The sequence below is a fragment of the Pholcus phalangioides genome, unplaced genomic scaffold (genome assembly GCF_987345545.1).
Source record: "Pholcus phalangioides strain wild (caught in Gottingen) unplaced genomic scaffold, Ppha-v1.0 ptg000011l_1, whole genome shotgun sequence".
Lineage (NCBI taxonomy): Eukaryota > Metazoa > Arthropoda > Arachnida > Araneae > Pholcidae > Pholcus > Pholcus phalangioides.
In genome coordinates, this window is record NW_028301604.1 from 25,874,178 (window position 1) to 25,888,978 (window position 14,801).

Here is a 14,801-nt window from a genome sequence, read left to right on the forward strand (position 1 = left end):
ACCAAGTTTTTTTGTATTGGAATGCGATCTCCATACTGAAAAACACTAAATAGCGTTAGAATGGCACCTGTAGCACGAAAATCCCAGGAGCTAGGCAAGGAAAAAGTAAAAAGGACTTTGCCGTGCACCAGAGCATTAATGTTCGTTTCATTCGTCACACCGTTTCTTCGGCTGAGATCCCAGCCTGATTAGTCATGCACAAGGTCATGTGGAAAATTTGTGAAACACAATAAAATGCTTTATTTTATGCTGCTTCTCTGTCCTTATTGGTTGTCCTCACTTTTAGCCTATCTACCGCCGGTGATTTTCATGCTACAGTTGCCGTTCGAACGCTATTTAGGGTTTTTCACAATGGAGATCGCATTCCAATACAAAAAAACTTGGTGTTGCCATTTGATATTTTCGAAATTTTCTCACTGAAACCGTAACTGTTAGAGTGACACTGTTGTTTTCCATATCATTCTTGAGCGCATACATCAAAATACCTTATGCCAAAATTTCATTCAGTTTCTGTGAATGGTATGATAGTTAGGGGCCCATATGTCGGGACAGTTTTTTTAATAATCACCCTGTATATCAAAACCTGAGTACATTACAAAAAAACCCTGAATGACAATGAATATTATTTGTCTAGTAACATATATATTTTAACAAAATATATATATATTTTTTTTTCAGACATTAAAAATTGATGATGACTAAAGCAATAGTTCTTGAGTGAAGATCAGGGCAACTATGTATATTTTTTGTTCATTTTGACATTTTTAAATTTTTGTGATCTATGTATGTCTTTTTTTTTCTCTGATAGTATTTATGATATATTGTTTCCTGATAGGAAACTTTTGTTTTCTTTCATGTTGTTTTTATAATGTATGAGACAGTTTAGCTCTCATTAGATTTTTAATTTTATTTTCCTCCTAAGTGTTTTCGAATATATGTGATATGGAGCTTCCTTTTCCACTCTCTAAATACTTCGTCCATCAGTTGAAATAATGCTTATTTTGAAGAAAAGTTAGAATGCGATATGAAAGATAAACAGCTGTGTGAGTGATCAGACAGTGTAACATCATAATGCATTAAAATAATTCCAAAGCAAAAGTGACTAATAATAAGTAGTGTATATGAATTTCAGATTTGTGAAATTAATATAGATAATTTAGTGTACTAAAATATGCAACTTTGATACACTTTTGTAGTTTAAAAATAATATATTTGAACTAGAGATACACTATATTCAGTTACCGCTGTATTAAGTAAACATTATATGTATAAGATGCACTATATTTAGTTACCAAACATCAAATAGACATTTGATCACTGTGTTGTGCAAAACTTAATCAGTGAAAAAAAATGATTATGTGAATTGTTTTGTTTCATCACATTTAAGAGAAACTTTCTTTCCAATTCAGTTTTTCTTACATTATCTCTACATTTAATGTTACATTTTTTTTTTAAACCGGTTTATGAAAAACCTGTCTCAAAACACTACTGAGCTTTAAGAATTCACACACTTCTCATATCATTGTGAAAGAATTAAAGCATTTGAAACGTACATTTCGACATCATTGTAATAACTGTCAGTTTTCCTATATATAGTTGTTTACATCATTTGTTATGAAACAGTTTTATTACAGATAATGTGTGAATGTAAAAATTTTGACTGATGTAAAAATATGGTATGTAGATTTGATCAAAATTTCGTAGAACTGAATGTGACATGCAAATTCAATGAAGTACTTTATAAAAGAAGAACATTCAGTTGTTATGTGTTATGTTTTTGCTGCGAAAGGTAAAAATTCTCAGTCAATATTTAGTTTTCACTTTGGTATTATTTTAATCTTATATGGTTCATAGCGGAAAAGCTCTAGCACAGAATTCGTTTTTAATTACAGTCAAATCCCATTTTAACGAATAGCTATAAATTTTTTTTAATTTATAGCGAAAATCTCATTTTAACGAACACTTTTCTAATCCCCCAAATAAGTTTACATAGGAACAATGCTAGATAACCTGGAATCCCTTTATAATGAAATTTCATTTTAACGAAGTGATTCCTCCGGTTTCTTGGTGTTCGTTATAACAGGATTCGACTGTATTATTATGCAGTTGAACCTGAAGATAAAGACAAATGATCCAAAGCAATTATTCTACATTAAGCAAATTTTATGTTATTCAATAAAATTTCAAAATTGTTCATTTTGCTTTTTTTACCAAACACGTGTTTTGTGTGACACTACACAACATAAAACTACACAACATATTTTATGTTGTGTAGTTTTTATGTTAATGAGGTTTGACTGTATTTGTTTGAAAGAAAGATTACTTACTTACTTTTTTTTTTTATTTTTTAAAGCTGTCTTTGTTATGAGCAGACAGATCACCTCCAAGTTCATCGAAGGAAAGTTTCTAACTATAATACAATTTAGGGTGTCTTATTGTTCAGTGTGACTGATTTTAGTTTATGATCTACTTATGTCTCAGTTTTAACACACTGATAAGATAATGCTTTGTGGTTGCTGGAATCAAACTTTCTCTCTGGTGTGTGGAATGAGTATGCTAATCACAGTGCTTCACAGTATCATTTAAAGTGAGGGTACTTTCTTTTTCTGAGTCAGATGCCATTTTGATCCATTGTGTAAGCTAACTTAATACCCATTTTACTCACAAAAGGTTGGTTTGAGGCAAGAAAAATTACAGAGACTGTTATACTATTCGAAAGGGCGTGTTGCATATGATGTGCATGTTCACAGAAACATGGTTAGGAAACTTCAAAGGGACTAAGCTTTATGACTAATGCTTTTTTGATACAAATACGATTGAACTCAGTTAAAGAAGCTCAATAAAAGAAGCCAAAAAAATCTGGCATTCACTTAAATTAGACATCATTCATGAAATATGTGAAAAAAATCCTATTGTACTACTAACATATACTTTTAAAGTTTAAATGTGATAGAGAATGAGTAATGACCAACAGTCAGAGGAAGTGCACTCTTATTTGCCTCACAAGAGAGATGGCCAAAATCAAGACATGGTGCATAAATTATGCTTTACTGTTTCTTCAATTCATTCTTATCTATTAAGAAGAATCACATATAAACTTTCTTTGTTTAGCTTTTGTTAAGTTGGCAATAAATAATTTTTCATTAACCTCCGGGGGGGGGGGTAATTGTTTTTCCTTTTTCTTAATTGAAAATAAGAAAATGTTGTTTGTGAAATTCATAACAAAAAAAGAGATCAAGAAACAATGGTGGATTCTTGAAGAGAGAAGATTTTGATTACAAAAGAATTCATTCAGCCATTTTCCTTTTTTCCTACATGTAAACAAAAATAGTAGTTTTAAAGACTTTTCACTGGGACATCATCTAAATTTGTTGTCAAAAAATCTGTAGGTAAAGGGGTTTATTCAACAGGATAGTAATTCTTTCATCAGCACTTTTGACTTCACTTTGGAAAGAGACTGTCAAGTTCTGTGGCGTTTATCCATTTTTTAGGAAATGACATATAAAAGCATTTACCTATATGAAGGCTTGAAAATTAACTAAGATGGTATTAAAAATTTATGTACCAGCCATGTGATCTTGTATTAAGCAAATTCTATTGTACTGATACAAAAATGGAATCTATATGGAATATGTACGACATACATGATGTAATATGTAGGTAATTTTTTTGTTGGCTTATAACCCCTCAACTTCAATGACTGCTACTAGAAAAAACTTAAAAATAATAATGACATGAGTTTTTAACATTAACTTCAAAACTATTATTTTTCATTTGTCCCTCAAGTTTATTTAGGACTACAATGTTTATTTGTTAATAGTTAATATACTTATGCACTTTGGTGTGCTTGTAAAATGTTTTTTGTAACTATTATTACTCTCATCTTTAATTACAGTATTTTTCGGATGTTTAAAATAATAAACCAAATTTTTTGATTTGAAGCTATAAAATGATACATATGAAATATATATGAAGTAAAAAACTTTAATAAATAGCACATCATAAGTGCTAGTAGTTTTTACTCGTCAAAGATCTGTCAGAAGTGTTTCTGTATTTCACTATACATAATTGTAAAAAAACATTATGTGAAGCCTTAAAGTTGAAAAATAATGTATATGAATACTTTTAACTTCATTTTCCTTTTATATGGTAAGTTGTTCAACTGCTCTGCTAATGGTGATTATAGTAGCTGCATTAATGCCATTTCATACATTATCTTCCTCAGTATGTATTTCAATTACTCAAAAAATCTTACTAACTAAATTATCTTATAAAATTTTTCCTTCATTTCCATAATTTGCTTATGAGTAAAAAAAATATATATATATTATACATGTATTATATCACTAAAATTATTGAACTGATTAAAATTACTTTACATCATTCTCTGAAATTGTAATTAGTGCCTTAATGAGAAATGACAACTTGCATCCCATTATTGTATGTATTTTAAGACTTCATGAATGTATGTATTTTAAGACTTCATGAATCCAATGACTTTGAATTGAATTGTATAGTCAAGTGCCTTTTCATTTTCTAATTGATATATGACTGAAATTTCATTTTTCTTTTATTATATTTCAATAAGGCTTAAGAAATAAAACAGTCAATAGATGTTCTTTTTTGACTAAATAAAAGCATATATATATATATATATATATATATATATATATATATATATATATATATATATATATATTTCTTATTTAAAAAATTTATCATGAATGTCACTGACCACATAAATTTTAAAATAGGTTTACTTAAACTGTGCAATCACTTTTATGCTGTGATGATTTATTGTTTATTCATCCTCTTTATGTGTTTATATAGTCACTGAAAATGAAATTTTGTGATTCTGAAATAATTATATTCTCACAATTCAAAGTTTGTTTTTATTATGGTTTGACTTTGATGGATGTGTTTTCATGATTAAAAAATGAAAAATTATAAGGTCTATTTTGAAAAAATTAGTTACAGTAATGAGAATATATATAAGCATATAAAAGTATTTTCAGTGTCTAACTAATTTATCATTGGCTTTACATGTTTATATGTTGTTGTATGGTTTTTAAATTAATTTTTACAGCTGCCTATTAGGAGCCCTTAAAATTTCAATTCTAATTTTCAATGAGAACTTAATTTATCAAACATGGGCTAGTGCAATTTAAATATTTTCTCATAAAATTGTTATGAGGATTGTGTTTTATCAGGGTTCCCAGCAACTAGTCAGCGGTCCCAGCTGGAAAGTCAATGAAATGAAAAATGAGCAGAGAAAATGTAAAGTATTTGGGAAAAGTCAGGGAAAAGTTCTGTGAAGAGGGAAAAACTGAAACTCACAAAACAAAAATTCCAAACTTGGAAAGGTTGATTTTGAATTATATTTCTAAGGGATAAAATGCAAGACTTCTTTGAATACGTTGCTGTCTTTTGTATGAAAATATTTTATGTAACAATATATATGTTTTTATATGTTTCATGAAGCAAAAGAGGAAATATGTTTTGACATTATGGGAGCATCAAATCCACTTTATGCAAATTTTTCATCACTGACAAAAACAACTTCAATTAAAAAAATTAATTATTATAAATTAAAATGTAATTATCAGGCATACTGTAAAATTGGAGGCATTCCACCTTTTCATGGACTGAGTTTGCAAGTTTCTGGAATGTTCTAGTTTCTTGGAGACAAGTGTTTATACACCCCACCATTTTCCCATTTAAAAATATCTGTCTAACCAACTTTCGAGTTACCAACAGAAATATTGCCATATTTTAGATTGACCTTGGCAATATTTAGTGAAATGACAGAATAAAGAACAGCACAATTCTTTTAAAATCATATCTCGATGCATGTGACTGCAATACATGGTATGTGATAATGCTTTTAATGCAATATGGCAATTGCATTGCTGCATATGTTCAAGAAATAAATGTAAAATTCATCCATGTGTTATTTATACAATGTACATAATGTTATGTCTATACCATAGTTTCCCAACCTTTTTTGTCCCATCGCCCCCCCCACCCTTCAGAAATTTTTTTCTTCCATCGCCCCCACGCATTCTAACCCATAGGATCCTATGTTATACCCTTATCTTCTACACCCCTGGAACATTCTATCGCCCCTCCCAGGGGGTGTTAACGCCCCCGTTTGGGGGGAATCACTGGTCTATACCATAAATACTGGTGTAAAAAGCAAGGGACTTCATTTAAAAATTAATTTCTATATCGAGGAGGTTGACTTATATATGGGTTGGTTTTAAGGTGAAAAAATTTTACACAAGTTTTACTAACACCTCCTATAGAACTATAGCAGGATTGCGCAACCTGCTAGCTGCAAATAGACACCACCAGTCCTGCTAAAAAAAATTTCTTGATTGAAACTATCAATCCACACAACATGATAAGTACACCCGTTTGTAGCTTACAAACCATAGTCATCTGGCCCACAGACTGAAAAGGTTGTGCTCCCTTGTCTTCTTGACCCACACTGTAGTCACTGATTTGCTACAAATTCATTATAAATGTCTCATAAAGTGTTGGCTAATAAATGGGAAGGAGGTAATTAGAAAATATAGGAGGTGTTCCTCACAAATGGGGAGACCAGATTTTTTTCAGGAGTATATTGGGTAGGTTTATTGTTGTTCCTTTTATTTGTTCATTAAAACAATTTACAGAGATTGTTTCTAAATTTTCCAGTTCCCCTTAATACTGAAACACCATTGATTTTCTCAATTTCCATGCAGCTATTATTCAAAAATTTGTGACATGCGTGCTTGATTAAGATGGGCCTAGGAAAAATAGATAATATCACAGCAGTGAACCTGCTTCAATTTAAAGGGAATGATTCATGAAGTTATGTCTTCAATGGTGAAACTAAATTGCAAAGAACATATGGAACATTTCACAGGGTGTTATGCATTTACAATACAGTTACATATATACAATTATATATATGCTATTTATTTTTGTTTTCACGAGGCACACTTCCTGAACTTATGCCACACAGGTAGAAGACCACTGACTTGTACTATTGTGTTAAGTGTTTTGCATTCTTCTTTCTGCAATACATACATTGTCAATAAATGTAATGGTAGTGAATGATAACTTTAATTTCAGTTTAACATGTAGTGATCTTACAATATACACCAACTGATATGAAAATCTTCTGTTCGTTATTTGTAAAATGAAAATAATTCGGTCTCATTATCCAGAATAATAATACAGTATTTTCCTATGTTTAATCTGCAGATTATGCATTAACAACATCAGAATTTTTTGTGGGCACTTCATGCCTCTGCAGATTAACTGCAGCTTGTTTTCCCCCCTGAGAAGTCGAAATAGAAATAAATATTTGAGAAATTAATTTGTAAAATACAGTGGAACCTGTATGAAGCGGAGCGTCAATAGACTGAAATAATATTCCATTTTTTGGGCAGGTTTCTATTTTATAAAGATGCACATTAAAGCGTTAACCATTAATGAGACTATCTTTTGATTCCATTTAAGGTAGGTGACCATCTCATCCAATGTCTGTCTTGGATAGGTCTCACTGTATATATACAGGGTGATTCAGAAAAGATGGGAAAAAGAGGTGGTAGTACACACAAAAACAAACAATTTTTATCAAAGAATGCATGGTCTAAAATTAAATGCAAACATGCTACAGGGTGTAACATAGTAATGCCAAGGATATGAAGAGAATAACATATACAGTCTGCCCCCGTATTCTCGGGGGTTACATTCCAGGTGTGGCCACAAATACAGGAAATCCGCGAATAACCAAAACCATAGGTTTTTCGTTTATCTTGTTTATTGAACATCATGAGAAGAGCAGGGTGACACAGAAGTATAAGGGAATGTAAGAGGGTGCAGCGATTGTTGCTGATGTTTTCTGCAAGAACATTGTGATTTCTGTTTGCCATTTCTTCTCTTCTTCATATCATCAAGTATGTTGAAGTGTGTTGACAAGACTTCCTCTACCAATTTTTCAACATGTGAAGAACGTAACATGAAGAGATCTATGTCATGAAAATAATCTATTGCTGATCTTGCGAAGCCCTTCTGCTATGTTACACATGGTGAACTTGTCTTCCACTTCTTTATCTTGATCTTCTTCATCTGGTACCGCTTCAGTTTCAGGAGCAGTCAGTTTCATTATTTCCTTCACAGCCAATGCCTCTGAATTGCTATTAATTAGCTGTTCGGCTTCCTTTACATCCATATCATTCTCTACCTACCTGTTTCGCTAACATGACAATGTCTTTTATAATCTCTTCAGTTGGCTTTGTGGAAATGGTTGTGTCCTGGAGTGCACATTGTGCGACAGTAATGTCATTAGCGATAGTGTAATTCTTCTATACCTTTAAGACATTTTCTGCATTTGCATCTTCTTTTATTTCATGCACAATTATCTTCATTGAGTGACGTGTATAATGAGCCTTGAATACTCGCATTACCCCCTGATTAAGGGGCTGAATGATAGATATTGTATTAGGAGGCATATAAAGGACCTCCACACCATCAGTGTTGAACTCATTGACATATGGGTGCCCAGGAGTTTTATACAGTATCAAAAGAACTTTGAATGGTATGTCTTCACTCTCAAGGTATCTCCTGACTTTTGGAACAAAACACCATTTAAACCAATAAAGAAAAAGTGTTTTCATAATCAAAGCTTTTTTTATTGTTCATCCAAAATACTGTGGGAGCTTTGACTTAGTGTTTTTCCTTCAATGCTCTTGGATTCGCAGATTTGACAATGATGGTGGGCTTTATCATGTATCCATATGCATTTGCACAAAACAACACAGTAAGTCTACTTTAACTTGCCTTAAAACCGGAGGCTCGCTTTTCTTCTTGGGTGATAAATGTTCTTTGTGGCATTTTCTTCAAAATAGTGCAGTTTCGTCAGCCTTAAACACCTGCTGAGGTGCATAACCTTTGTCTTTAATAATTTTCAGCAGTCTTTTTAAATTCTCTAGCTGCCTCCTGGTCGGCAGTGGTTTGATTGCCAGTGAGTTTTACATTGCCTAATACAAATCGTTTCTTAAACCTATGAAAATAACATTTACTTGCATAAAATTCAGATGAAATAGAAGTTTCACCAGCCGTTTCTTTTATAGAAGAATAGAATTTTTCCGCCTTTTTCGTTATAATATTACAATCAATTGAAATACCTTTTTTGTAGCAGTCGTGTACCCACAAAATAACAGCATTTTCTGTACAAGAAACACATGGATTCCGTAGGCGATGCAAAGTTGCAGCTACAGCCACGGCTGATCCAATATCAGATTCCTTTTTCCTTGATGAATCTTACCGTAGATTCGTTGATTCCGTAATGGCGGGCCACAGCAGTAATTGACTTACTTTCACCAAGCATAGTCAATATATCCATTTTTTCTTGTAAATTTTTCACTTTTTTTTTGTCTTTTCGAAGCATTATCAGTAGCACTAGACAAATGAGCCATCCTAAACACACACAACTCAAAGTATGTAAACAAAACAGGTGAATGACTTGCTAAGTGTTTAAAAAAATGTCCAATAAAGGAAAAAAAAACAGCGAATAAGGAAACTGCAAACACCGGAACCACAAATATGGGAGGCTGACTGTAGTATTACTGAGGGTATCTCCTCAGGGGATTGGAAGCTTGCTAATGTGGTTCGGATATTTAAAAAGGGTAGTAGAGAGAAACCATGTCAAATTATTGTCCAGTGTTTGAGGAGCTCCCTCCCGAAAATTTTGGAAACTATTATCAAAAGAAAATTGGTGAAGTGGATAGACGACAGGGTTGGTAAAAAAACCGGTTTTTTTGGTTTAAACCAGGTTTTTTTGGTTTACACCGGTTTTTTGTTTTAAATAGTATTAACATTAAAAACGATGAAAATTCTGAAAAATCATTCAAACTTCCAATAATTAACTAAAATAAAATGTTTATTAATGTAAGTAACACTATTCCCATGCTAATTAATCAATAAATATTTATTACATTTTAACAAAAACCAACTTTTGCAATTTAATTATTTTTTGCTTAACTCAATGGATTACTTTGTGTGTTTGAAAATTCTTTTAATGTTATTATTAATCATATAATATATAAAGGTTTTTCTCCAGTTACTTTCAGTATACTTAATTAGGAAGCTATTTTGCAAAAAGTAATAAAAATTAGGTGAATATAATGTATTTAATGAAGCATAAATAATGCATTTTAATTAACAATAATTTATGATATACGGAGTGATTATAACTAAGGTTCTGATTTCAAAACACTGTAAAAAAAGAACAATTGTCAGAATGACTTGAAAGTTGACATGAATATTCCTGAAAAAATGCAATTTTATTTGGTAAAGGGGAAAAAATACTTAAAAATTAATGACATCATCCAACATGTGGGAAATTCGCTCGCAGAATGGAAACGATAGCCAGTCATGGCAGAATGATACCTTAATTATAGCATTTCACGATTTCATAATTCATGGAAACATCACAAAAAACGAAGTAATTGAACAAATAACTACAACTTACTTAAGAAATGTTAAATATGTTGTCCACTGCGTGTTCTTGCTATGAGAGGTTGAAAGCACAAAAATTCTTGTTCAACAACAGAATCGGAGTATGCCATGGTCATAATGTGGATGTGCTTGCAATTCAGCTTTATTAAACCAAATGTACGCCCCCCCCCCCCGTTAATATTCCTGAGGAACTTCTAACATATAGGGAATGTGCTGGAGATTGCAATTCACCAAAGTTTGCAATCTAGCCACTGTTTATAACATTTCGAGGTACCCCCACAGCCAGAAATTGCAAGGGTTAAGGTGCATCCTTTCAAAATGGGTCTTCAGCAGCTGCTTTGCTGGTATTGCAATGTGCATCTTGATAGAAGTTCTATCCACACACTGATGCTGTGGAAGTGTCGAAATGATGTGGTTGCACAAAATAGATTATACTGTTGGCCAAGTACAGCATCATTTACTTGCACATTTTGCACTTTTTTCTTTTGTGAAAGAAACGTCCATTGCTTCAGGAGTATCCATGCAAATTTTCAAGTCATTCTGATCAGTACTTATTGTATAGTTTTGGAATCAAAACTTAAATTATAATCACCCTGTATATAGCTGATTATTTTTCTTAAATCTGTTACTACTATACAATAGAACCTTGATTAACTGGGCTTTACAGTGTGTGTGTGTGTGAAAGTATAAAAAAAACAACTATTGAATATTAAGACTGGGAGATATACAGTAGGAGATGTGCTACTTCTTATGGGAAAGAAAATGAAAATGTATGAGAAGTAATGTAACAACTAGTACACTAGTCTTTGTCCTTGAAGGACAGCTGGTGTCTTTATTGGATTATAGGACCACCTGCCCCTAGCATGATGGTGTCACTACTGTTGCTGCTTCTTTGTGAAGGGAAAAAGAAACCCTGTGAGATAATACACCACTACATTTAGATGTGTGATGAATTTGCTAAAGATAGAGCATCAGAATGTAGCCAAAGGTTAGAAAATGTTGTAAGAATGAGAAATTTTGGCTTTTATATATAACTTTAAATAACTAAGATACTTTAAATGAAATATATATATATATTCTGGCCTCTTTTATGAGACTTTTTGAAAAAAACCACTTATAAAATCTTATGTCATTTAAAGATATACCATCAGAATGTACCCCAAGGATATAAAATGTGGTATAAATGAAGCATTTTGGCTAATAATGAACCAATATGATATTTTTCAAGGAAAAAAATGATATTTAGGCAACTTTTATTTGATTTTTTGAAAAAAACCACTTATAAAATCTTATGTCATTTAAAGATATACCATCAGAATGTACCCCAAGGATATAAAATGTGGTATAAATGAAGCATTTTGGCTAATAATGAACCAATATGATATTTTTCATGGAAAAAAATGATATTTAGGCAACTTTTATTTGATTTTTTGAAAAAAACCACTTGGTTTAAACCAAACAACCCTGATAGACGAGAATAATGTACTGTCAGAAAACCAGTGTGGGTTTGGGAAAGGGAAGTCATATGTAACCAATCTCATTTGCTTCTATGATAATGTGAATAAAGCTTTGGAAAAGGGAAAACAGTTGATGTCGTTTATATTTATTTCCAGAAGGCATTCGATCAGGTCCAACATGGTAAACTCTTGAAGCGTTTACATGAGATTGGGGACAACTTGTTGAATTGGATAGAATTGTGGTTGGAAGATGGGTCACAACGGGTTATGGTGAATGGGGAATCTTCCAATTGGACAGGTGTGAGAAGTGGAGTCCCTCAAGGAAGTGTCCTTGTGCCCGTATTTTTTCACTTTTTAACAATAAACTCAATCAGGTTATGGATGGGATTGTTAGCAAATTTACTGATGACATAAAGCTAATGGGGTTAGCCGGGAATCCAAGCGATAGGGGAGAGATGCCAGACAAACTTGAATATGACTGCAGCATGGGCTAATGAATAGAGCATGACCTTGAGTGTTGATGAGTGCATAGTCGCTTATTTCGGTTCAAACAACCCACCTTTCACTTACGAGTTGAATGGCATTACTATCCCCAATGCAACTAGGGTCACTGATTTGGGCATTTGATTCTCATTTATAAGTGATGTAGGTTTTCTGAACATTGTTCTGCTATGGTCAGAAAATTGAATAGAATGCTCGGGGTTTCATTCTTAAAAAAAAAGCTCTCTTTGTTTTCTCCTAAAGTCGTTCTTCTGCTTTTGGAGACCATACCTACATAGAAACATACACTTGGTTGACGGTGTGTAGAGAAGAGCTAAGCATGCTCTTGTTGGCAGGCAAGGCCTTAGTTATGGAGAAAGACTCTATTACATTAATATGTTTACATTTGAGGAACACAGGTGTTAAGCAGGGATATGATCAAAGTGTTTAAATTTTTCAACGGGATGGATAGGATGGAGCATGAGTTATCAATGCATTGTCAATCAACTGCTTCAACAAGGGGACACCAGTACCATTTAATAATGGACAATTCTAGGTTGGGGTGTCGCAGGGAGTTTTTCTCTAATAGGGTTGTTAATAAATGAAATAGCTTACCTCCAGGGGTCGTGAATTGTAGCACAAATGACATATTTAAAAAGAGGTATGATAAACATAGAGGGATAAATCGAGAAGCTATCCATACTTAGATAAGACAACCATAATCTTTTTTACATGCAGTGCATTTTATATAGTACTAATACATATTATTAGTTTTTTTTCTGTGATATGCTTTTACATTAGGTTGCTGTATTTTGGTTATATTTGACATGCATATTTTTTTATGGGCATCTTTTTATCTTTTTTTTCAGCCGCCTTGCTGGGCAGTTTACTTGCTGTGGTCTTTGTGTTTGTAATCCTATTTTTAATGGGGACCTTTTAATTAAATCCTTTTTTTTAATGGAATGAATGTTTCTATGATCAGTGGTCAAAAAATTAAAAAGGATGCATAAGACCTTTTTTTCACATTACACTCTGTGTATATGTCTCTTCCTGCTCAAATATGATGCTTCTTTATTCTTTGGAAAATTAACATTTTATTGTGTGTATAATATTTTTATACAATTTTTTTTTTCATATTTTAAGATCACCAATCTACCAAAAGGTATGTTTGTTTTTTCGTTAGTGAAACTTTTTTTAATGCAAATTTGTTTTTTGCTTTTTTTTACTTTTAATGTGTGTGAGTGCTGAGATTAATAATAATATATTTTTTAAGCCTTATTATTGTATCCATGTATTTTATATTCAAGCTTTTTCATATATCTTTTGCATAAATATACATTTTAAAAGTCAGTTCAGTTATTTTTATAATCTTATGCATTATCAGAAAAATAAAAAAAATCTACTAGTCACAAACTCAGAAATCCCACTTTTTTTTTAACTTAGTCATTGTGAGGAGTTAGACTAGATTTGTTCAATGTTGATATTAGTACTTTTTTAATGTACAATACATTCCATAGATCCCTTGAGAGAGTCTTTTGGCTGTAAACCATAAAAATGGTCAACTGAAAAAAATCTGACCAAAAACTAGTAATGTGATCTCACAAACTTCATCAAGAAGTTCTGCCTAATTATAAAATTTTTCATGCAATTACTGTGATATTAATGTCCTGCAACTTTAAAGAAATTTCCTCTCAAAGAATATGTCTCTTTTTTTCAATAATATTGAAGGTTGAATGTGTGTCCTCCTTCTACTTCAAGACAACTTATTTATACATATGTGTGTGTGTGTGTGTGTGTATATATATATATATATATATATATATATATTTATGAATTGTGATATGAATTAATGTCATCAGATGTTGTGTGTGTGCGAGGATGAAATATTTTGAAGTAATAAAATTGAAGTTTCTTTATAAATTTTTGTTTGTCAGCCTCATCTCAACAGACAAGGAAAGTGTTCGAAGGTGTCATCCCTCAACAAATTATGAAAAAATTCAAGTACATTCATTTCACCTGGAAAAACATAAAATCAAAAACTTAGCAGCAGAATGTAATTATTAAAGTCAAAAAAATTATCAAAGATGACAACAAGCAAATACTCATCACCTCTTGCTTTTCTTGGTGATATCTATAAAAAAAACTTCTTTTCCTTCTTTCCTCAAAAGCAGATAGTCTTTAATAAGCTACGTTTTTGCAGTGAGTTGTGCATGTGCACTACAAATTTCCCCACATATCAGCCATCTGCACTGTTGATATATCTAATAACACTAACTGGTAACCCATTCTGGTGCAGTCTGTAAAGTGTTAGATTGGCATTCCGAAGGTTGCATCTATTTTTTTTTCTTTTTT

General features: G+C 31.9%; 1 protein-coding gene across 4 annotated transcripts in view; it reads left to right on the forward strand.

Moving 5' to 3' along the window:
• Window positions 1-14,403, forward strand: part of LOC149080274 (rab-like protein 2A) — an 85,789-nt gene extending 71,386 nt beyond the window's left edge. For 3 of the 4 annotated variants that reach the window (XM_089239400.1, XM_089239402.1, XM_089239403.1), the window contains one exon: window positions 679-4,632. In XM_089239400.1, coding sequence (XP_089095526.1) covers window positions 679-702 — 24 coding nt within the window. In that variant the 3' untranslated portion in view covers window positions 703-4,632. Of the gene's footprint in view, window positions 1-678; window positions 4,633-13,318 lie in introns of those variants that run through there. The other variant, XM_089239401.1, reaches the window with a different exon arrangement.
• The last annotated feature ends 398 nt before the right edge of the window (window positions 14,404-14,801 follow it).